Source organism: Anomalospiza imberbis, chromosome 3 (genome assembly GCF_031753505.1).
Source record: "Anomalospiza imberbis isolate Cuckoo-Finch-1a 21T00152 chromosome 3, ASM3175350v1, whole genome shotgun sequence".
In the NCBI taxonomy this organism is placed as follows: Eukaryota; Metazoa; Chordata; class Aves; order Passeriformes; family Viduidae; genus Anomalospiza; species Anomalospiza imberbis.
Genome location: NC_089683.1, coordinates 101490352 through 101514278, shown reverse-complemented (window position 1 = coordinate 101514278; position 23927 = coordinate 101490352). Strand labels below are relative to the sequence as shown.

General features: G+C 41.6%; 1 protein-coding gene across 4 annotated transcripts in view; it reads left to right on the top strand.

Moving 5' to 3' along the window:
• The window catches only part of PLCB1 (phospholipase C beta 1), a 338452-nt gene that overhangs the window by 188471 nt on the left and 126054 nt on the right, over positions 1-23927 (top strand). For all 4 annotated transcript variants that reach the window (XM_068186088.1, XM_068186087.1, XM_068186090.1 and 1 more), the window contains exons 4-6: positions 14752-14892; positions 21153-21232; positions 23676-23729. In XM_068186088.1, coding sequence (XP_068042189.1) covers positions 14752-14892; positions 21153-21232; positions 23676-23729 — 275 coding nt within the window. The remainder of the gene's footprint in view (positions 1-14751; positions 14893-21152; positions 21233-23675; positions 23730-23927) is intronic.

Here is a 23927-nt window from a genome sequence, read left to right as displayed (position 1 = left end):
AAAAGTAGGAACTTGTTTTTCCGTATTTGTTTTTGTACATCCTTGTCTGGGCAGGATCTTGGAGGAGACCTCAAGAGAGGCAGCAGCAAGCTCATGTTGTTGTGTCCATGGAAGTGTATTTTCCTTTCGTTGTTTTTTAAGGTGTGAGGTTTCAGCATTCTGTTCATCACAAAGTTAGCTGGGATGGGATCCATTCAGCTTCTCTTCCTAGTTCATGCAGGACATCCTTCTGGAGCAGCTCACTCATCCCAAAGGCAGGGGTTGTACTGAGTGCACTAAAAAGCAAATAAATTTGCTGTGCTCTGTGCTTTCCTTATCTGTTGAATGAATTCCTTTCTCTGGAGCACAAACTTGCAGTTGCACTCCCAGGTCTCTGAAGGAAGGTGCAGAACCTCCATGTGTGGCACCACGAGAGTCTGATCTGATCCAAACCCCTGAACCCAAGGGGGTGTCCAGGGAATGGAGCTCAGTCAGGTGTGACCATGGGACACTAAATAACTGGGAAAGCCATCTTTCTGGGGTTCCCTGCTTTGTGGCTTGTGTGGGTATTCCCCTCACAGTCTTAGACCAACAGCTGAGAACTGAGCCATGATTTTTTCTGACTCCTGAGGAGGATAATGTAGGTGCATTTATTATCCCAAACATCAGAAAGGCTGAGTGAGACCCAAAGAACAAAAGCTAAAGGAATGAAAACAGCATTTACAAGAGGCACTAGCAGGAAGAGGGAGGAGGATGTTATTAGATATTAGATCTGTCAAGAAGAGTGGAGCTTTTCCTTGGAAGGTGTCAAACACCTTGTTTGATAAATATCTTGATATATCTTGTTTGATAAAGGTTCTGGCAAACTGATTTGAGAGCAGTAAGTTTATTTGTGTCAGTTGCCCTAACTTTCCATATTTTTTTAAAACTTTCTCCATTATAATTTAAATTTCTCCATTCCTTTGTATTAATATGAGAAATCCCAGCAGTGGTAATTTGGAGGTCTTCTGGTAGTTTTTATAGTTTGATTGGGGTTTTTTATGAGTTGTTTGTTTGTTTGTGGTTTTTTTTTTTTTAATTTTGTTTAGTTGTGGTCTTTAATTTTTTTATTTTAATCCATTTGAATAATGAGTACAGTCTGGTTGTGGACAAGCTCCTGTAGTATCTCCTCAGAGTTGCATTTAAAGGTCTCAGAGGTCAGATGATATCCAATGCAGCCTGATAGCTTCTGTCTCCATAGTGAATTTCCTACCATTCAGGAGATTTACACGATTCAGCAGCCTGGTTAAAAAAACTGATTAGAAACTTGATAAGCCAGAAATAAATTTCTGCTGGGAATCCTGCCCAGAAGGCTGCTCAAGCACACTTCCATTCACCGTGTGCTTTATTGGCACAGGTTGTTTTTCCAGGGGAAGGTGAAAGGCTGTACTTTTATTCCATTTCCCAATGTTACCATTATCCCTCGTTCCAAACATCCTGTTGTTCCCTTCCTCCAGGAGCTTAGTTATGAGTTGGGATGAAAATCAAAATCAAACAGGCGTTTAAAAAATTTGCTGAGAATTTACCTCCTGTTGTTAATTGTGCTTGCACAGCCACAGAAAGGGGCAAATGCCACAAGCACCACCATCATGTATAAAATTAAAACCAGATGGTGGTGCCAATATGATTTATCTTACAGGAATATTAAAAAAAATCTTATAGGATATACATTAAAAATGTACATTATTCTGAAAGCATTACAGATTGCCAAAGACATGATTTTTTTTAAATAAGCCCACTGAGCAACTAAAACAAATCTGAACGTATTTAAGTGTCTAAATGGTATGGAAAATATGGAAAAGAGGGAAAAAAGGTCCTTTGAAGATTTTGACCCCGTGTTGCTCATGCTCTGTAGTCTCAGGTAGGTGCCAGCGTCTACCACGTGGCCTTGTGTTGCTGCTATTTTGGGAAATCATTAATTTAAGCATTCAGGCTGACTCCAGGCACTATTGATCTCCCTATTTATAGTACCAACCCATTAAAAACCATAAGGTTTTTATCTGTAGGGGATTTGTTTGGTTTGTGGGTGAGTTCACCTGGTTTGCAGGGGTTGGGGGTCACTGGCAAGCCAGGCAGCTCTGCTGGAAAGGTCCCATTTCACAGGCTGGGGAGAGTTCTCCAAAGCACTGCTGGGATTCAGCTTGCTGTAATAAGAAAAGCCGAATAAAACAGGGAATTGCAGAAAGCCTTTGTGTCCACAGCGTGGCCAGCCACACACACCCCCACAGAATTGAAACTGGCACCTTCATACTCTTCCAAGGTGCTGAAATGTTCAGCAGACCAAGGCATGTTGCTCCTCATCACCTCTGGGTCATGGGAGACATTGTACATGGAAATCTAGAGGGAAAAATTCTACAGCAACAGTGCTGGTAGGAGAGGCTGCTCTGGAGGGGGCTGGAATAAAGAAATAAAGAGAGAGGTGTAGGTGGCATGACAGCACCCCTCCAGCTGCTTGGTCAAACTGCAGCATTCCCAAACTCCTTGCAGGGTGAGGGAGCCTCTGAAGTGGCCATTGAGAAGCACTGCCAGGCTGCCATAATTATGACCCAGGTGCATCTTGTGCTTTTCTGTTCCAGCAGGTATAAATGCCTGGAGGGCACCATGCCATTTTCTGTTGCAAGGTCTCCTGCGGTAAGCCAGGGTGGGGATGGCTCTGGTGGCTTTTCAAAGCATCATCTCAGGGACACAGGCAAGGAAGGGAAGATCTTAATTCTGCTCATGTGAATGCAATGAGGTTTTGTGCTTCATCACTTCAGAGCTTATTCAGATGTGTAAATATGAAGCATACATTTATTCTTCATAAAAATCATTCAAAGGGGAAAAAAGACTTCTGCTGGGTTAACACTCTCAGTGAGGCAAGAGCGGTTGATCAGAATATAAGAAAAATGAAATTCAGTAGATTTTAGAGAAGCAAAAGAGAGAAAAGGTCAGTTTACAGAGTGGGGAAATTAAGACACTGCAATTCAGGATTTTTCACCTCTCTTATCACCAGAGATGTCCAGGTTTTGTTTGTCTCCTTGTTTCCTGTTAAAGGATGGGGGGAAAAGAAGAACTCAGAACAGCAAGGTATTAATGCATTTTTATTTAAAAAACAGTGCCAAATTGTTGCTTTGGGGAAGTGACATTCAGAATATTCTCATATTTTCAGAATATCCCTTTCCAAATTGCATCCATTATAACTATTTGTTTTCCCAAGGATGTATTGGAAGGGATCCAACTGGAAGAAGTGTACCCTCAGTGCCATGATCTTATGTGCACAAAATATTTTTAATTCCCTTTTCAAAAAGCATTGGACTTCGTAACCTTTCAGAAATATTTTGGTCAAACCCTGGAGTTCATAGTTTTGCTCAGTCAAGTGTTCCACTGGGGATCCTTGGGAAGTTCAGCGAAGGGGGGAGCACAAAGTGTGGCCTGGAGTTTGTGCAGGACTTCTACAGCCTCTACTCTTTTCTGGACTCCTTTCTCCTCTCCAGCCTATTTACGTGACATCCCCCAGCTAAAATTTTATTTATATCATTGAAAATTAACTGCTTGGGTACTTTATACACATCAAAGTGGGGTTTATTTTCCATTGCCTTTAAGGCTGTTTTATCCTTCAAGTTGGAAAGCTTCTTATCTAGATGAAACAGCCTTAAATGGCTGGATTTAGTTCATTAAATTCTTGGATAACTGGGAGTCTGTCTGGCACTTAGCAAGTGAAATTAGGAAGAGAAGTGCAGATCCACCCTCTGAATGTAAGAAATTGAATTCTTCGCAAGCTGCCATGATTTGTACGAGGAGCTTTAAAAACAATTAGTCACGGTTAAACTTCCTCTGCCAATTTTTTACCCTTTCTCAACTCCTGTAAGTCCAGGTGAACCTCTTTGAATTGAGGAGAGGTGTTAGGTTTGTGCACTAGGGCAGAATTGCCATTATCTCTTGATTTCACCTGGTGTTGGTACTTAGTCAAGGGTCACATGAGGTTCTGGGGTGAAAAATATTCTTTGTCCCCTTGTGCTTCCCCAAAGTTTAATTATTTCTGCTGCGGAAAAGAGCCAGCCACGGATATCAGGGATGCAGAGGTGTTCAGTGAGAGCTGTCTGCTTCTTAAAGAGCAGCAGCGGCTGTCCCTGTTGATTTCCCTATGAACTATGAGGAAAACTGATGGAATTGGAAAAGTTTGAAGGACCAAGTTTGGTGCAGTTGTCTTAATGCTTTTGTATCTGCAGATGTACAGGCAGCAACAAATATTTATGAGGGAATTTTGCTTCTAGAATTCATGTGAATAATTCAGATGCCCAAAACTGCTCACTCAAAAGTTTGCATCTGGATTTTTTGGGACCATTTCCATCACTTTCTGCTTGCACTGATTTTTCTTCTTCCATGTCTTGGTATTCTCACGTTGTTTGGCTGCTCAGAAATATGTGATTTGTGACACTGTTCTCTGAGTTGATGTGTTGTGTTCTTCAAGCTTGATTTAAAATTGATCCAGCTGCCCTTTCTATATTGCCTTCCCTGATTAGTTCTCAAAACTGTGGAGTACAGAACCAATGCCTTAAAATAATGCCCATGGCATCCCTTGAAGAATTCCTCTCTGCAGCTGCTTGCCAGAGACATCAGTGTTTGGATGTCCTTTTCGTAGCAGTGACTGAACATGTTTCCTGTACTTTCACAGGTGGTGAAATTAATCTGTCATTAAACCACCTAAATCCAGTTTCGGCATTTATTCACTGTTGTCTCTGCCTCCTCAGCCAGCAAAACATGTTTGTGGTTCTTACTCATGCTCCTTGTAGATTTTACTCCTTTTTTTTTTTTCCTTCAGTAGTCATGTTGTCTTCTAAATCAGGAACCTATTTCTAGATGGGGTTTTTTTCTGTTAGATACTTATTTTAAAAGTTAAAATGGACTTAGAGAAAATCCTCCTCTCTGGAGTAAATAGAAACTGACCAAGGTATAAAAAGGAGTCTTAATTTTTTTTTTATTTTACATTACTTTTTCTCTATTAACTTTACCATCTGAGGCAGTGTGCCATATGATTTTGCCATGTGGTTTTTAGCTGATTTTATGGGCTTTCAGAGTCAAGTCCTTTGGCTTTGTGTCCCCTGGCTTCAATTCCCATTGAGCTGAGTTGTCACCAGGAACCAGGACAGCTCCATCAAGATCTACAGGGAATAAGTTCATCTGTGTGGGCTAATTTGGCATCAATTTGTAGGTGTCAAGTGTCTACATGTATGTCTGCTTCTGCACTAAGGTGCAGGGAAGGTTGTGTGACACATGACAGTGCAGGACAACCCATCATTAGCCATCAATAATTAATTAGATGTACCATTAAGAGCCTGTTCTGAGCTCACAGGCTGATTGCAGGAGCTGAGTATTTGCTACAGCCCAAGAAGGAAACAATTTCCATTTCTGTTGCATGATCATTGAAATGGTTTATTTTTCTTTCCTGTGCTGCAAATGAGTTTCCTAGAATTAAATACTTTAAGGTAATGGGAGCAGTGAGTGTTTACAATAATTAAGATCAGGTAAATTGAAACCTTTAGCATTAAGCATCCCACGTGACTTTGTAATTGAAAAAATGAAACAAAAATGTGTCTCTCAGACAGGTAAGAGTGAACAAAATATTGCTGGCATGGCACACAGGCTCTTTTCTTGTTTTTTGTTTTTTGGTTGTTTTTTTTTTTTTTTTTTCCCTCTACTGATGAGCATGTCTGAAATGTTGCAATAATAATAAGCTCATTAGTCAGATGTTTTCAATTCTGGCTTTCTGGGTTTCATCTGTTCTGTTTATGTGGGGTGGGTAGTTGGTGCAGACAGCATTTCAGACTGTCTGGATGTACACATTTCCACCAGCTAAAAAACAAAATGATGCATTAAAATGCCAGTGATTGTCCTTCAGCCCTGGTGGAGCACTCCAGAGCAGCATGGTGGGATTCCCACAATGCCTCTCCTTCAGCTCATTTCAAGCAGCTCAGATTTTTACAGATTCAGATAAATGAAGAGCTGATTGTAACTCACCCTCTGAAGTAACACTATTAAAATAACGCTTCAGAGCAGTTCCGAATTGGAAGAAGAATGCATGTGAGATTTATAGATAAGTGAAAATTAAGCTGCTGTTCCAGCTATTCCTGCCCTTAGGAGTTGTGCAAGTTGCTGTAGAAATCATTTCATTTAAAGACTTTTTATAGGTTTTTCAATAGTCTCATACAGACCAAAGTAATGCGTTCATAAAAGTGACATGAAAATTAGATGAGTTTCTTTTCGTCACTGTCTGTTCATCTTTTCCTTTAAAATTAATTTGAAGAAAAACTCGTGGAATTTTGAGAAAGGAAAAGCAGGGAAGGGACGTGTGTGTTTAAAGGTCATCTTTAAAATAATGAGCCATCTGCAGCTGATAAAAATTGGTAAAAAATGTTTGTGAGTTAGAAAACACCTAGAGGAAGGTTGTGAATGGTTGTAGCTGCTTGGTATTTCACCTTTTCAGAGTTGGCATCAATATAAATTAAGATTTACACTATGATATGTAAACCTTTTTCATGTTAATCACAACCACATCCAAAAGCACTGAAAAACACTACATTTGGTCTGATTTACTTAGATGGTTTATACTGCCACTTGTTTATTGTTAGAACATACAGTCTTGCAAACAATTTAAAACTCAAATACCACGAGCCTAGGAAAAAAAACATCTTGAGAAATATGAGCATTAGGATGGAAAACGAAAATAAAACCCAGGCTGAATATTTGCTTAATGTTCTGTCACGAGAGCATGAGAGACCCAGGGAAGCAGGATTGGCATCACTGGAACTGTGAGAAAGGTCAGGAAAAGAGGAATGAGGTGGGCCTTGTTTTCTCCCTGGGCTTTTCCTCAGCACGTGCAATTCATTCTCTTTGTACTTCAGATAGAATCCTGGTTTCACTTTGTATGGCATAGATATCATGTGGGCATCTCTCTCCCTCTCCCCCAGAAATCAATCTGAATTTGTACTCTCAGTAGTATCTTCACCAAAATTAGCACTGAACTGCCATCAGTGAATTTGTCGTGTTGTCCCCAGTAAACCTTTGCAGCACATCTGGTACAGAAATCGTGGTGTAATTGAAAATTGTAGGTGAAAAGAGACCTGTCCAGCACATCAGTGCTCCCTCCAGCTTGGTGTGGCCTGTGAGCTTCCAAAGGATGCATTCTGTCCTCCTGATGTGGTGGCTGACTTAGGACTGGCTGATTTTCTGCGGGGATGTCCCTAAGTGTTAGAAAAATACTGATTTATCACGTTTGATGTTTATAAATTACCCATGTCTTGCAACATGGGTGTTGTAGAAAGTCAGCATGAATTCATCCTGCATTTTCAGAGCTCACAGTCAGAATTGCATTTGGAAATGTCTGTGACTATTTGACACAGTCCTCTCTTTTCCAAAGTTCATTTTTACACGCAGAGATTGGCTTCCCTCTTATTCCTTTGCCAAAGAAAAATATGTATTAAGCTGGCACATGCTCTCTCTTCCTTAAGAGCTGTACATCACAGAAAAAGAAGCATCTTCACTCTTTTCATAGCCTGGTCCTGGTAAACTTGATGTATTGATGTTCTTACTTCAAGCATGGAGCTGGATCAAGCTATTTTAGGAAAAAGAACCATTGTTCTGGACCAGCTGTTTCACAGAGAATGTTAATCAGCATTGACTGTTTGAGGTGGGATTTATGGCACCCTGTCCTCCCTGATAATATCTGTGGGAAGAACAGCCCTGGGATTTTAGTTGCATCTGAGGTATTTGGGACTGCTGCACTTACCAGATCCGCAGGAGTCAGTGGATGCCTTGGATCTCCTTCCCTAGGGACTGACTAAAGCATTTCTGAGTCTTTTTACCTCATACTGTGTCATATGTCAGAGATATTCCACTGTATTAACTGAGCAGGTGGTCAAATTGAGACCAGTGTAGATGATTGAGATTATTTTTTAAGGAAACTTCCTCTTGTTTTGTGCACACTGACTTGGTTTGCACAGAAATGATGTCTGGATGACTTGGGTGTTTAAACAAGATCCTGGCTCTGTTTCTGTGCATAGGTAGCTATGGTGATATCACACCAAATTTGGAATCCATTCTGAAACCTTAGAAAGGAGGAGCAATTTATTTGCAAATATTTTGGTTATATCTTGATCTGATACTCTTTTGTGAAATGTGTGAAGACATTATTTGTATTAAAACCATACTGCAGTGTTTATTAGGCTAAATAGATTTCTGGTTTAATGACAATGATTTTGGTAAGGATAACTTGATACAAATAAATCCATGTAGCTATCAAACTTCCTGTGTATTCTATGTCATGAAAGAGAATTTGGAGGGCACTTTTTTGATTATCTTTGATGTTGTAATTGGAGTCTATTCATTTCACATGACTGTCATTGAGACAGACAGACAAAATCCTGTCACTGAGTTTTGCAGATGTGATTCCCATGTGTGGACATTTTCCTTAATCAGTGAGAGGATTGATAGAAGATAACTTGAGAGTTTTGACTTTGCTCTCAACAAAGCAGGGAGAGAAGAAGATTTCTTTGAAGGATGAGTCTGTTGATGCACTTGATGGGAAGCTCTTAGTGATGTGTGACACAAAGGATATTTGAACCAGCTGTGAAATCTGTGTGGGAATTGTTAGCAGTGAATTTCAGCCAGTTAAAGGACATTTTGTTTCTGAGGGTCAGGCTGGTGCACAAACAAAGATGAGAAGCAACTCTTAGGTATCATCGTTGACCTGAGAAGCCTGGCAGAGCAGAGCTGCCTGCTTCAGGTGCCAGAGGTGATACAAAGTAATTTTGAGAGCCTTAGAAAGCAATTCCTACCTTTAGTTGGTGTTCTGTGCTAGACAGCTTGCACTGAGGAGCTTGGTTGGGTCACTGCAGCAGAGCTGGGGCTTGGCAACTCAGCTGAAGTCCTCAGCTAGCCACAGGGGTAAGTGGTCTGACTTTAGGAGTCACTTATAATTTCCTATTTTACTGCCCCTAAACCAGCAACTTACCTGGTGCTTAAAGTGTTAAGAGCTGGTATTTTGAAGTCTGGGTCAAATAGATGAGATATCCTATATATATATATATATATATATATATATATATATGCATGTATATACATTTTTGTTGATAAACACTCTGTGATAAGGAATTCTTGAAGACAAGACGTTGTTCTATTTGTAGAAAATCTGTGGGAGTTCTGCCTTCAATGGAGTCACAATATAAAGTCTTAATTTAGCAAGGTTCTTTGTTTAATTTAAGCCTCAAACTCCAGTGTTTCCTGGAAAACTCTTTGCTATGTAGCTAGCTTCTTTCCTCCCCTATATTCCCTCTTCTGGGATACATATTGAGCTAGAAAAATATAAATGCACTTTTGAATGCTTGGAAATCTCACTTTGATGAGCAGAAAACTAAGAAGAAAATCTGTGCCGTTTTTGTTTCAAGTCTCTCCTGAAGTTATCAGGACAAAAATACTATGATTTGGGACCATGATAGTTGCAGGTAGTAATGTAGACCGTGATAGTTACAGTGTAGGGAATTCTGAAGTACCCTATAGCTCTGTAAAATTGTTTTGAGGGTTTTTTTCATTGTAAATTAATGTCTTCACCAAAAATTCCCAATATTTAGTTGCACACCTGTTCCAGCAACCCAAGAAGTTCTGATTCTCTTGATAATCATCCAGCTTGGCCATCACATTATCTGTAGCCATCAAACCCAGGAAAACCTTTAGCAGAGATTCCTTTCCTTTTTAAAGGAATCAGAAGCTGCTCTCTGAGACGCTGCTGCTGATGCCTTGGGAAGGCTGCCCTAGAACAGAGGCTGGACAGAGCTAAAGGATAAAGTAGGGATTTATTAAAAGGATCTCCTCAATGGATCCACCTTGGGCAGCACAAGAGCCCAGCCAGGGTTGCACCCCAGGTGAACCCAAAATGTTCACAAAATGGACGACCGGTCACAGGGTCGCACACTTTTATAAGTTTTGGTCCTTTTGCATATTGGAGTTAATTGTCCAATTACAGCTCCAGCCCCTGAAGTCCCATCCTGCTTGTTTTTCTCTCTTCAGACCATGTTGTTTCTGCTCTTGGGTCTGAGATCTGGATCATTTGTCCTTGGTCCCCAGCTAGAGAAGGAATTGCTTTGTCTCCCTGCTCTGTGAAGAGAGCTCACCATCCCCTAATATGAAGCCCAGACCCACACACTAAAGCAGCACAGAATCTGAGAAATATAAAAGCTAAAACCTGAGGCACTACTGCAGCTTTGGGAAGCATCAGTAAGCAGAGGGGGCTGACCTGCTGCTCCCTGGTGTGTTGAAATCAGCATTTGAGTGCCACAGAACCTCGTGGCTGCATTTTATAACCGTGTATGAAAGAAACAGAATGTTTCCACAGGCAGATGGTGTGTTGCAGGTTTTCAGAAGAAAAAAACAGTTTAAAGAGCTGGTGATACTATAATAAAAGATGTTATGGCATTTGCTGTGCTGTGCAGAGCACACACTAATTGGGATTTCAGGGTTAAGACCTACATTTTAATGACACCAATCACAGTGACAAGCAGGCATTGTAATGTAGCTGAGATGCCTCTCTAAGTTTATGTTATTCTTATGATTTCCAGTGAAAAGGAAATGCAGCAGGAGAAAGTTAGGGAAGTCTGATTGAAATCTATTTTTATCCATCTGTCTACAGGACCCTGGCTTCTAACAAAAACTCATTATTTTACATTTGTTCATGAGAATGGTAGGACTTCCATAAGCTTTTACTTATTTATTTATGATTCTGGTTAATTTTTTTCTCTATTCTCTCTATATTTCCCATTGATTTAAGGTATATTTTCTTTGATAAGTTTCCCAAGACAGCATAACCAAATAGGGAAGATTTTTTTCCAATGAGCAGATAATCCTCTGACCAACTTTATCCTCAGTTTGACATGACTAATTTGATTTTGATAGATTCTAAAGCTCTTTGTGCTGCCAACACCATCCTTATCACCTCCTCCATATTTGCCTGCTCACAAATTCCATCTCCCTCTGGGTATTTGAGCAGCACTGTCCCATCCAAACACTGATTTTCCTGACCTATTTCCGGGGCAGTCTTCAGGCACTTCCAGTCCTTGAGCTGAAGCTCCTACCAGACTCCAGTGGAAGGGAAAAACCAAGCTGATCCCTGGGCCTTTTGACTGGAAGAAGCAAAAGGAAACATCAAAGACTTAAAATATTGAGCTGCAAAGGGAACATGGATGAGTTTTGTGGGTATTGCCAATGGCTGCTGTTTATTGGCCATCTCATGGGTGTGTTCCGTAACTTCATCAGCTCAAGTGTTCCAAAAGTTGCTGTAATCAATATTAAATAGGTATAATTCTTCTGAATGTCCAAAAAAAGAGCTCAGTATGTTGCTAATTAGGCCCCAGTTTAGCAAAGAGCTTATCCTGGAAACCAATCTGTCCACTTGTGAGCCAGTGTACGAAACACAACCCCAACCAGGACCAGGCTTTCCAGTGTCATTCCCTAAAATGGAATTACCAAAATCAATCCAATTTGCATAAAAGAATCTAAATTTGGTCTTGCTGCTTGGTTTGTTTTTTTTCCCCCCATGTGCTTTCCTGCCATTTCCACGGGAAAACCTGCTGACATTTTCAAAAAGGCTTTGATTCATAGAGCGCTGAGAGTCTTCAAGATGTCGATAAAGGATATTTTGCTCATCTCCTTAGCAGTGTTTGCAGCAAAGGGGGTAGCAAGGGAGCTGAGGAATGTGGGAGCTGGCAGTGGGCTCTGGTGTCTGAGAACTTCAGATCCAAGCACTAATTATGACCTAGATCATCAGCTAAGGGCGAGGTTGTCACTGACAAGCGCATCTGTCACCCCTGAAGGGCAAATACACCCATGGCAGGGATGAACAAGGGTGTGAGTCATGGTAGCATCAAAATTATTCTCTTGTACTGAACTTAAAAATAGAAAATTAAAAAAAAAAAACAAAAAAAAAAAAACAAAGCAAAACAAAACAAAACCGCTATTAAAATATGTATTTGGGGTCTGTGGAGCCCACAACAGGTTTCACTGAGACAGCCCAGGAGACATGGTGTGTTCCATTTATTAACAGCTTCTGGAGGATGGTGGCTGGACAGTGCACTGCTCTAATGGACTGTGTCCTTCAAACTTTGCTGGACAAGCCTTAAACAGAGCAGAGAAATTCAACAATTTAGCCATTCAAACACAGCAACCCAAAGATGATGGTCTGTCTAACTGCTTGCTTGTAAAACCTGGCAGAAAAATCCTGTATTTGGAAATCCACACGTGTCGCATGTTTCACACACACGTTGCTTGATTTGCCACTTATTTCTGAAAATAAGCCAGTACAATAAGCCATTGCACTTCTGAAAACCAAGGCAGTGCCAGATAACTTCTCTTTTGATGAATTTCCTTGGAAAAAGCATCTCATTTCAAATATGTTTCTTTCTTTATTCTGTGGTGCGTGGCTAATGCGTCTCTTGGTCCAACTGGAGTGTGATTCATCACTGAGACATCCCTGGGCTGGGTGTAAATACAGAAGAAAAAGGTTATCTTCCCTCTTCTTTTGTTGCTACGATGGCAGTCCATCATCCGGAGCGGAGCCGCGAGCAGGAGGTTCAGCCAGGGAGAGGGAGGGAGGAAGGAGTGGCAGAGATGTGGAAGGGCGTGAAAGCAGATAGACAATCCCCTTCTGTCTGAGCCCAGGAAGAATGATGCTGTTCCCAGACAGGCCCTTGAGCAGAGGCATTTATCTGTCTGATTCGGGGGTTGGAACAGCAGAGGGTAAAAAGGAGATGGATTCTCATCTCCCAGAGACATAAAACAAAGCTTTGAAACATCCAGCCTGTAAATAAAAGAGAAAGAAACCCATCTAGTAATACACCATGACTGAATTAGCAACTGCAGGGCATTTCTCTAGCTCTTCTCCCAGATCTAAATGATACCATTTCTTTGTCTTTCTCCTTCGAATCCTTATCTCTGAAACACATCTACTATTTTTGTATCCCCCTCATGTTTTTCTCTCCTGTGAAAGGCTGTGATTAACTTGTTTACCCACTAAACCATCTTTGTCTCAGAGCACAATGATATTCACAATTTACAGAGCCCTTAAATAGGATTATTCTGTCTGTTCTCCTGTAACACTTGGCATCATACCCAGTATTTAAAGAGGCTCAGCACTTGTGATAGACAGCCTTGTACTTTCTTTTCAGTTTCTACCTCATGCTCCAAAAATGTTTTCCTAAATCTTGTGAAGTGTTTGGTGAACACACACACACAGCTCCATTGCCTCCAAGAAGGAATGATGCCAATCAGGAGATGCCCTTTAGATTGCTGTCTTGTTGGTACAGGATTTCCTGCAAGAGCCATGAAAAATGGCCTTTTTTATCATATTAACCTTGTTATATTAAATTTAATTGGTATCAGTTGGTGGAAATTTAGATACTTATTCAAAAGGTTATTAAATATTAAGAGTACCACAAACGGAACATATGCAGGCAGTGTGGGGAGAAGGTTCATGGGAGAGTGAAATTTAAAGTGCAGTGCATTTATTGTGTCACTTTTGAAATAACTTGGTCTCTACACAGCATCTGCCACCCTACAGGGATTCTACTTGCCTAGCCATTTTTTAGTTTTTGTAGGAGACAGAGCAGTCTTGCCTTCTAGGAAAGCTGAGCTTTCACATCACACAGGCCCTTTCCAAAGGGCTGAATCCATTCATGCAGGGCAGCTTTTCATCTGTCTTCATAAACTTCACCACGAGGCTAGGGACCTGTTTTCTTCATTTCAAACACACTGAATGCTTTTCTTGGAAATGGTGCTGCCTGATAGAAACAAGGAGAGTCACCAAATAACCTGAGGTTTTTACTCACATTTAGGTTGCCAGTGAAGCCAGGCTATTAATAGCTGATAAAAATCCTTGAATGTACCTTTTCTTCACAGAAGTGTTAGGTAGTCACTCCTCTGTCAGGGCTGGAACAAGGTGCCCACAGAAAGGGTTGAGTCACCATCCCTGGAGGGGTTTAACAGATGTGTGGATGTGGCATTTTGGGGATGTGGGTTAGTGATGGCTTTGGCAGTGCAGGGGGGACAGTTGGATGCTCTCAAAGGTCTTTTCCAACCTAAATGAGTCTATGATTCTGTATTGGATACAAACAGGGGGAGAAAAAAAGGCTAAAATCTAAATCTAAATGTAATATAAATAATAATTTCAATTATACATGACCTGTTGAATAAGAAGAAGAAAGAGGAGGGCAACGCTGAAATTCTGTTACTCATTTCAGAGAGTTTAAGAAAGTTAATTCCAGAAGTCTTCTTAATTCCTTAGGAAAAACTAAGTTCTCATTATCAGTTTTATCTAAAATCTGTTAAAATCACTGCTGAGGACAGTAGCCTTTGGACAGATTGTGTTGTTTTGACAAGCAAGACAGTTTGTGTTTGCTTAACTTCTGCAGCAATATAACTGAAAATAGGAATGTGCAGCCATCAGCTGGACAGCTCTCAGTGTGTACAGCACCAATGTAGAGCTCAAAGGCTTTGGAGGATTTACAGCAGTGATTTCCTTTTTAGTCTGGGTTAATAACTTTAAGTATTTTAATGAGTCATTAACCAGAACAGAACCAACAAGCCAACATGTTTAAAATGTTCAAAATGACACAAATTTTCAAAGTGGAACTATTTGCAATTTTTGCATTTCTTTTAGTGCAATATATTTGCAAAAGGTTTTTAATCCTTTGGTCATTGTTTCACCTGCAGGACCCGAAGCTGCGTGAGCTGCTGGATGCTGGGAACGCGGGAGGTCGGCTGGAAAATCGGATGATCACTGTTGTGTATGGCCCAGACCTGGTCAATATATCCTACTTGAACCTGGTGGCATTCCAAGATGACATAGCAAAGGTAACACACCTGGTAGATGAAGATCTGTCATATCAAATTCAGGCTTTGGAAGTAGTGTTTTGAGATATGGATAACTAAGCTAAAAGTGGGAGTTGCTATGAGATGAAGCACGGTTCTGTTCTGGAGCTGGGCCACTCAGATCCCAAGAAGAAATGTGCATTTGTTTTTTGTTTTGTGGTTTTTTTATCCAAGGAGTTTATTCAGCAAGATTTATGCCCCTGGTAAGTGTGCTCGTGTTTGGAACATTGCTTGTAAAGCCCAAATAATCACAGTAAAAATGGTGTTACGCACAAATTTTAACTCAGAAATGAGATGTTACACCGTGGCTCCCTAAAAACACGTCAATTTTTCAGTAGTAGCATCACATTTTGCCTGCTGAGAGCCCTTGATAAGGCTTGTAGTCAACATCATTGCCTTAGAAAAGTATTTTTTTTCCATGCAGGTCCATCAGTTTCCTCTGATCAATTCACAACATTAAAATACACTTAGTCCATTTGGGTTTAGGTTTTTTCCTTCTTCTTCCAATTCCTCTACAATTCAATTCTGTTTAATGAGCAGGGAACTTTTGCTTTATCTATTTCAAACAGACATCCCAAAGCTTCTCCTTTTTCCACTTCACAGAATCACAGAATAATGAGGTTGGAAGAGACCTCTAAGATCACCAAGTCCAGCCTATGCCTAACACCTCAGCTAGACTATAGCACCAAGTGCCACGTCCAGTCTTTTTTTAAACACATCCAGAGATGGTGATTCCACCACCTCCCTGGGAAGAAAATTCCAGTATTTTATTATTCTTTCAGTGAAAATTTTTTCCTAATATCCAACCTGTACCTTCTCTGATGTAGCTTGAGACTGTGACCTCTTGTTCTGTCAGTTGCTGCCTGGTGAAAGAGACCGACCCCCACCTGTCTACAACCTCCCTTCAGGAAGTTGTACAGAGCAATAAGGTCACCTCTAAGCCTCCTCCACCCATGCGGGCACGCTCTGATCCCAGCCTCCAGACACCCATGCACAGAACACTTTCCACAAAGCATTTTTACATCCTGGACTTCACTAGATTGTGTCAAAAAGAGGTTCTCTGCAGCCTGCTGGATTTAACAACAGCAAGGAGTTATTTTGTCACCTCACAGGCAACAAGGGTTGTTAGGCCAGGTGCAGAAAGGTCATAGGATGAAAGCCTTCAGCGAGGAGGGGACATTTCTGCTTGCCAAATTCCCATTTCTGCTAATCTTCTTTAGCCAATTGGCAAAGACATGATTTCCAGTTTTTCTTTGACGTAGAAGAATAGAGACAGAAGGAGTTTGTGGTGGTCCATGAAGAGCTGAGAGGAAAGTGCTTGAAAATGCAGAGCTCTACAGGGTGAGAGATCTTAACACTGCAGAAATGAAAGCAATTGAAATAATTCTTCAGGAGAAAAAAAGGAGCTATGCTTATGAAGGAAAATGAAAAGGTATGCTAAAGCTTTACCAGCAGAAATTGCTGTCCCTTATCAAGGAGCAGGGAAAGCCACCCAAATCAGAAGCTTATGTCCTTCTTTTTAACTTTCCTGTCTAGCCAGCAGTCAGTGAGCCATAATCTATTTGCTAAAACAGCACAGAAATGGGTATTTTAGGATTTTTTTCTGTTTGATAGTGGAACCTTAAAGTGGATAAAATCATATTTTGTAAAAGCTTGGCAGCTCTAAATCTTGAGTAACTCCTACCATCTGGGTAACTAAGAATCTGAGTCTTCATTTTTATTTGTAAATGCAATAGAGCAAATAAATTAATATTTGATCAGTTGTACACTGTGGCCTGGGGATGCAATTTTTAAGGCATTGCAGATTAACCATGTATGCTTTGAGGTCATGTTAAATATCCTGATTGCTTGAATCAAAACAGTTCTGATCACTGTTGAACACATCTAAAAATTCCTTCCTTTTTAACCTGTTTACCAACTTTATGTGAACCAGAACACAGAATTTGGTCTTTATTGTCTCTGAGCCCCATGCAGTGACTCAGAGAAAATGTAATAAATAAGCACATCAGGCACAAGTCATCTCTTCAGGGAGCTCTGGGGAGGAATGTCAGTACAATACATTTTCAGCACCACACTTGCAAATTTTGACCCTTCTGATGTTCCAGGGAAAGCAAGTGCCAATAGAAATCTCTCCCAACTTTCATTTTCAGTGCATGAATATTTTTTAGTTAACCCTTCATTTGTGATACCTTGTTCTTCAAGTTGTGTGGCAAGTGTTGACCAGAGCTCCCTTAAGGAGAAAGGCAAACTGTAATGGTCTTAATGAGGCAGTTAAAATCATTCCATTATAGGATTTTCTCCCTTTGCAGAGGTCTGCCTTTTCTGCTACAAACTCTGCTTGTCACATCCACTGGCCAAGTTATGGGAAAAGTAGGAAAATGCAAGTCTTGGGTTATTCAGCTTGCCTCAGGTGCAGTGAATAGAAATGTCAGTGTGCTGGTTTATGTTTGTTCCTCCAGGAGAAAATAACTGATGTTTAAAGCACATCAGTGATGAGCTGAAGGGCACCTGGTTTGATTTAAGAATGCAGCTTGAAATTCATTAGGCACTGGTCTAAAGGGCAGGCAGGAAGGTGTGTCCTGGTGGGGAAGAGAAGCAGCACTGAGAGAGCACTCACTTATTTTCATCTGAGAAAGCCTGTCTGGGGTAGGATTTATTTGTGAGCATACACAGATTGCTGCAGAAGCCGCAGAGTTTGTTCTCAAACCTTGTTTTGAGCAAATGCTCCTTTTCTCTGTCTCCACTCCCAACATGAAGGCCAACCCATCAACCTCTGTCTGTTCCTATGGCAGTTCCCCCTCTTCCCAAAGCCAGCAGATTCAGAAGTGAACATCTCGTTGTTCCCACCTCTTTCCTCTCGCTCTCTTTGGTGCCTCTCATGGCAGCTCTCTTCTTTCTGCACTGCCAATCCTGGCCATGCAGGCCCCTGTCCAGAGCCCCAGGAAATCTGTGTCTCCTCAGTTTGATGAGTTTTGGGTAAAATTCATCACTAAGAGCTGATGAATTCCTCCATAAGTAAAATGATGTCATCAAGGATGATTCACAAGTCACGCTATACTATTCTTTCCAGCATGTGTCTTTATTTTTCTAGCTTCCCCAGTGTATGTAAGAGCTTGATCAGTAGAATAAAATAGATGCACATCCATTTGATATGGGTTTTTTAAAAATGAAATTCTGAAAGTGTAGAATTTCAGCAGCTTGCTTTGTTAACCTCCCACCAAAAAGGAATGTGCAAGGAACATTGCCTTCACACGTAGTCAGGCCTGATTTGAAGGAAGTGTTTTAAAGGCTCTGTGTTGCCTTTTCTTATGAAAAAGGTCTCATCTCTTCTCTTGCACTGAATGTCTTATGGTATCCTGATGCATGCAGAGGAAGAGAGATTACTTCACTGAGCAGCACATTTCCCAGCGAGCTGCTGCTCATGCTCATGCTACCTGCCAAAGCACAGAACAGCTGAATTACTCTTCAGCAAAATTCACAGGAATGGCAGAAGATGAACTGGCATGGCAGGACACAGCCAGGAGGGGATCAAGTCCAGGAATCTCTCTCTTATCATGATGGATGTGGCTTGCTTGGAGTTGAAGATCAGAAGGCCGGGTCCTTCCGCTCCCATAAGGGATCAGTGCTGGGTTTGCTGGCATTGCTGCAGTCCTGTTTCAAAAAGCCCAGATTTCTATTTTCCTGTTGTATCACATCTGTGCAGAGGCTGCAGTGCCCATGGCAGTCTGGAGGCTGCTGTAGCCTTCCCACAGCTGGCTGTTTGCTCTCCACACAGAGCAGCCTTCCATCCCTTGGAGTGCTCTCCCCGAGCACTGCCTGCTGGAATCACGGCCACCGGGCGTGTGGGCTCTGCTCTCTGCCATCCAGCAAACCCAAGGAAATGCAGCCATTTGGTAGCTGAAGCAGCAAGGCACGCCTTGGCACACAGCTTGGTGAGAGCCCAGCAAAGTCAGTCCCAAGCATCTCTTTATTTTTTAAGCTCTGTCCTCAATGCTGTAGTTCCCCCTCCTACCGAGGGTTCAGATCAGGGGCTGGAGAGGTGATGTGATCCTTGGCAGATTTTCTGATCTTGGCTTTTTGGCCCTGGCTCTGGGGTGGCTGGACCTAAAATGGGAGAGACAATGAGCAAGTGTTACTTGTGACCTGGTTAGAAATGGCTCAGCCTGCAGGTAGCCCTCAGAATGTTTGGCAAGATCAGTGGGGTTGCTTTGGAGAGCCAGGAAAGGAACAAAATGGAACAAATAAAAGGCTGCTTATATAAATAATGTGTGTGACAGGCACATAATAAGTGAGTTGCCCTTACATTCCTGTCAACAAGCATTCGGACAAAGAAAAGGAAGAGCTGGGGGTGTGGGATACTCTGGAAGTGCCCTACTTCTGTTTTATACAAAATATTTCAGCTTCAAGCTCAGCAGAAGCAGCAAGATGAAAACAGTCTATCAAGATCTGTTAAAAGCCAGTGTATTTTCAATTTCCTAATAATATTTTGTGTTGCTGTTAGTCTCTGTGGCCGTTAGTGTCACAGGGAGAAGTCTGAGCAGCTATTATTAGTGCCTAAACAAAGCAGTGTTTACAAGATGAGCCTATTTTGAGCCTGGAAAAATGAGTTGCCAAGAAGAAAAACAGATGCTGCACTTAATACGCTCTCTGTTCCAAGACTCACAGCAAAGCAGTTGTGCTGCTAATGAGCCCGACTCCTCTTCCTCTGCATTCTCACACCCCTGATTTTTTCAAACTAGACCTAAGAATGAAAAACAATTAAAGAAGAAGAATGGCAGTGGTCACGAGAACGTGGAGGGGAGGACTATCTGAGCAGCACTGATTTTGCCTCCAGAACAAGTCTGTGTCCAAGGGAAGCAGGTTTCTCTTCCAGAAGCACCAGCCACAGGAGGGGTGTTATTTCTGTTGCTGAGGGGTGAGGTGGTGAATGGGATGGGCTCCAGCACCTGAGAGCTGGAGGGCATCAAAGGCCACTGGGCATACAGGCAGCCTTATCCTTGGGAGCACAGGTGTGAGACCAGTTTCAGGAACAAGATCCGATAACGTCAGGGAAAAAACCTTAGCATATAAAAAAGATGGAAGAAACCCCCAACTTCTCAAGTCAATCACATGGTCATGTGGAAAAATGAGGCTTTTTAAGTAAAACAAGCTCTAAGCTCCAAAGTAACACAGGAACATTTGTTTCAGTGGAAGTCAATGACATTTCCCATCCCTATCCATTTTTCATCAGAGTGGAATTCTTCTTTTTTTTTTTTTCAATATATATTTTTTTCTCAAGAAAAAGAGAGACCAAGGAGAAGAGAATACTTCCCAAAGACCAAGGAGAAGAGAATACTTCCTAAAGAGTGTGCCAGTGGGAATTGTGGATTTGGACTGTTATGAAAGGAAACATAACTTTAGTTTGGAACAAAACTCCAAAAGCTTTGTCAACTAAAACAAAAAAAAATCATATTGTTTGCAAAGGCATTGCTTTTTTTCTTCCCTTTCTTTCAGTGGAGTGAAACAAAGTCAATCCAAAGCCACAGTTGTGATGAAAAGGGTTTGCAATTAAAGGTGGTGGATAAGCACCAAGTTAGAAAGGAAAAACACACTGAAGCTGTCAATGAAAAGCTGTGGGAGAGACCTGCAAGGGAGGAAAGCAGCACAAACTCTGAGAGTCTAAACTTCAGTTAATAATCATGGTTCAGCCCTGCTGGGAGCCCAGGAAAGATCAGGGATGCAAGGGAAAGACTTGAGCAATGTGGAGCAACCTGGTCTAGGGGGAAGGTGTGCTTGCCCAAGGCAGGGGCTTGGATCTGGATCCTCTTGGACATCCATCCCAACTCAAACCATTCCATTATTCTGTAGCGTTTCTTCCCTACACCGGGAAGAGGGAAGAATATTTAGTGAGGGATAGGGCCACAGTGTAAGGATGTACAATCAGGGAGAAAGAGTCCTTTGGAGTTGTATCTTCCTTGCACGCCAGAGTAACTGAAAGGTACTCCTGTGTATTTCTGCTGGTTGGGGAGTTTTTAAGCTTGTTTCTTATCTTGGGTAGAGTCAGGACTTCAATTTGCAAGTCTTCATTTTTTTTGTAGCATGAGTAAGACCGGTCTCACAGATGAGGGAAGATGTAATTGGAAACATCAAATTCAGGCTTTACTCAGGCCTTTTTTTTTGAAAGCATAATTTTCAAAAACATGTTGCATTGTGTCAGTAAACAGCTAAACTGAGCGTCATTTATTCACTTTTTCTCTTCATAGGAATGGTCAGATGAAGTGTTCAGTTTGGCAACAAATTTGTTGGCACAGAACATGTCAAGGGACGCGTTTCTGGAGAAAGCGTAAGTGGTCCTTGCATGTCACCCTGTGGGTGTTGCTCTTCCCTCTGCGTCATTTTCCTCCACGCTTCTTACTCACCTTGTCATCTATTGTTTCTGCTCTGGTGACTTGTCACTTCTGTAAACAGAGGTCCTTGTTCCTGTGGTTCTAAAAAGCTTCTTATCTAGAAGTCATCTAAACAAAAATCCTTTTTAGGGTTCTCCTGGCAAACTATTAAATCATGGCAGAAAAAGTCAGAATTGAATGCTCCCTGCCCCTTGTACTATTGTAGCTTCAGCTGTAGGCTGAAGCTCTCCATTTAAAAAGAAAGAATATTCTGGACTGACTTGCTTCTGGGTTGTTTTCCTTTTTGTCTTTATTGATAACAAAATAAAAAGGAGAAATGCCAGAAGTCCCTTTTCCTCAGTCCGATCTCTCTGGTTTCCATGTGATCCAGACAGCATTCATTCCTCTGGTTTGCTTGGCAGAGTAGGCAGAGTCTGAGTTGCTTTCCATGAAGCAGAAAAGCTGTTTGTGACAACGTTTGGGGGTGAAATACACACCTAAAAGGGAAGAGAGCTAAACCTGACAATTCTCAATTCAGCAATTCTCAACTGATGAGAGGCAGCTTTGTGGGAATCACAGCCTTGAGAACAGCATGGCAAAGCCTGCCAGAAAGTACTGGTGTTGAACTGGGATACTCACTGGCCTTTTGGGCTTCTAAAAGAAGGGCTGCACCTCCCCAGCCTGTGAGTTAGCTGCTTAAAGTCAGCTTAGTATTTCCCTGCTCAAAGGCAGGGGTTCAGTCCAGCTAAATACTAAATTTGCCTTCCTAAAACCTTCTTCCCTCCAAACTAACCTCCCCTTTTCCTGGACCTTCTGAGGCTGTGAATGGCTACTTCCATTAGCTGCACCAGAGTCAAAATGTTCCAGAGTGCTGAACTTTAATCCCACAGAGCCATAGGTGCCTGTTGTGGGGAGGAGGGATGTGCATCTGTGGGTGTGTGTTTCCTCCCCATGGTGTTTGTTGTGGTGCAGCTGGAGTCCACAGGAATTCTTGAGGCATCTCTGAAGGGTGGATGGTGCTGGAACTACAGCATTGTGTCTGTGTGTTGGGGCAGCAGGGATGTATTAGGCAAACAAAATCCCAAATGGATGGGAACATTTAACATTTATTGTTGGCCCTGCGTGTTGGCAGTGGGGAATGTGCCCACCTGAGCTGGTGACTTCCTTCAGCTCCACAGGTTGGAGATGGATTTTGAGGGGGATTTGGTTCTACAATTCCCTTGCCCCTCAAATCCCCAGGTGCCCAGTGGGCTCTGCTGACAGGTCTGTAGTGGGGAGTGTTGGGTCTGTACCTAATGGGCCCTTTCCTACCCAAATCAGGGGAGAAATGTGTCATCACACGCTACAGCAGAGCTCCTTGTCTGGAGCTATTCTTTGGCAGTTTTTCAAGGCATATTAATTAAAGATGAAGTCACTGGACACACTGCGTGGATTCAGTGGCAGGCAAGCATGGCATTCCTGTGTCTTTTTCCACTAATTAATAAATCACTTGGAAACTGTAAGGTTTCCTAGCTCCTCTGCACAGATGCCAAATCAGTCACTTAAGAAATCTATGACTTTGAAGATTAAATTATTTCCCCATTATAATTAGTGTACTAAGCAAAGGGTTGGTTGGAGTCCTATCAGAACCCTTTTGTTGAAGGAGAAAACCAGATTGCACTAGAGCAGAAAGAAGGGTTTTTTCTTTCCAACATTCCATTCCTTGGAGCATTGGAAGTGCAACAATAAACAGCTTTTCCCCATCTTCTGTTATTTCTAACTTCCTTGGTTATAGAGGAAAACACTCAATGTCACCAAAATATCGTCAAAATTTTCAAAAAGTAGAAGGCAAAATGAAAGAAACTTTTTTTTTAATAACTGCTGGGTTTTTTTTTGGTTTTTTTTTTTTTTTTTAATCTCCCTCAGTGCTGGGAGTTGTGCTTGGTGACACAGTAGCATGAAAGGATTCAGTTTCCAGAAGATGAAACTGTGGGGAGTCAAAGATTTGTGGAAATGTTCCTATCCCAGTTATCCTAGTTTCAGCATGCACTGTGTTTTTGAAGTGGTTGCTAATTTTCTGTTGGGAAGAAAATGAAAGTTTATTAGAACCATGCAGTTTCTTCTTCTTTTGGCAGACCAGTGGGTGAAGTGAAAAAGCTGAGTTTTTTAACAAAAAAAAATCTCCTCTGAAATATTTAAGTGTTGCCACATTTTTCACCAGATGATGTTACTGCAAAACTCATTTACAGTTATCTCAGAAGGTTTGTAGTCAATAATGATATCCCAACATGTTTTCATACTGGGAGAAAGAGCTGAGTGGGACTTGCTACATGATCAGAGCACTAGCCCAGAGCTAGAAATCTGGTGGAGAGGTCCTTGAAAATGCTGTAAAAATAAAGCAGAGTGCTTTTCTCTCCACAGATACACAAAACTCAAGCTGCAGGTGACTCCAGAGGGGCGCATTCCTCTGAAGAAGTGAGTGCTGTTCCCCTTCCTTACCACATGCTCTCTGCTGACTTTGGGCTGTGAATATGTGTTTGGGATGAGCATGGGACCCCTGTGCCTAGAAGAATAATTTTACCCTCTCTTTATAACAGTGATGATGGGTTGTCTCTGTTCAAATGCCCTATGGGCACAGACATCCTGCCTCTCTGCCCTGGTTCTTTCCACTTG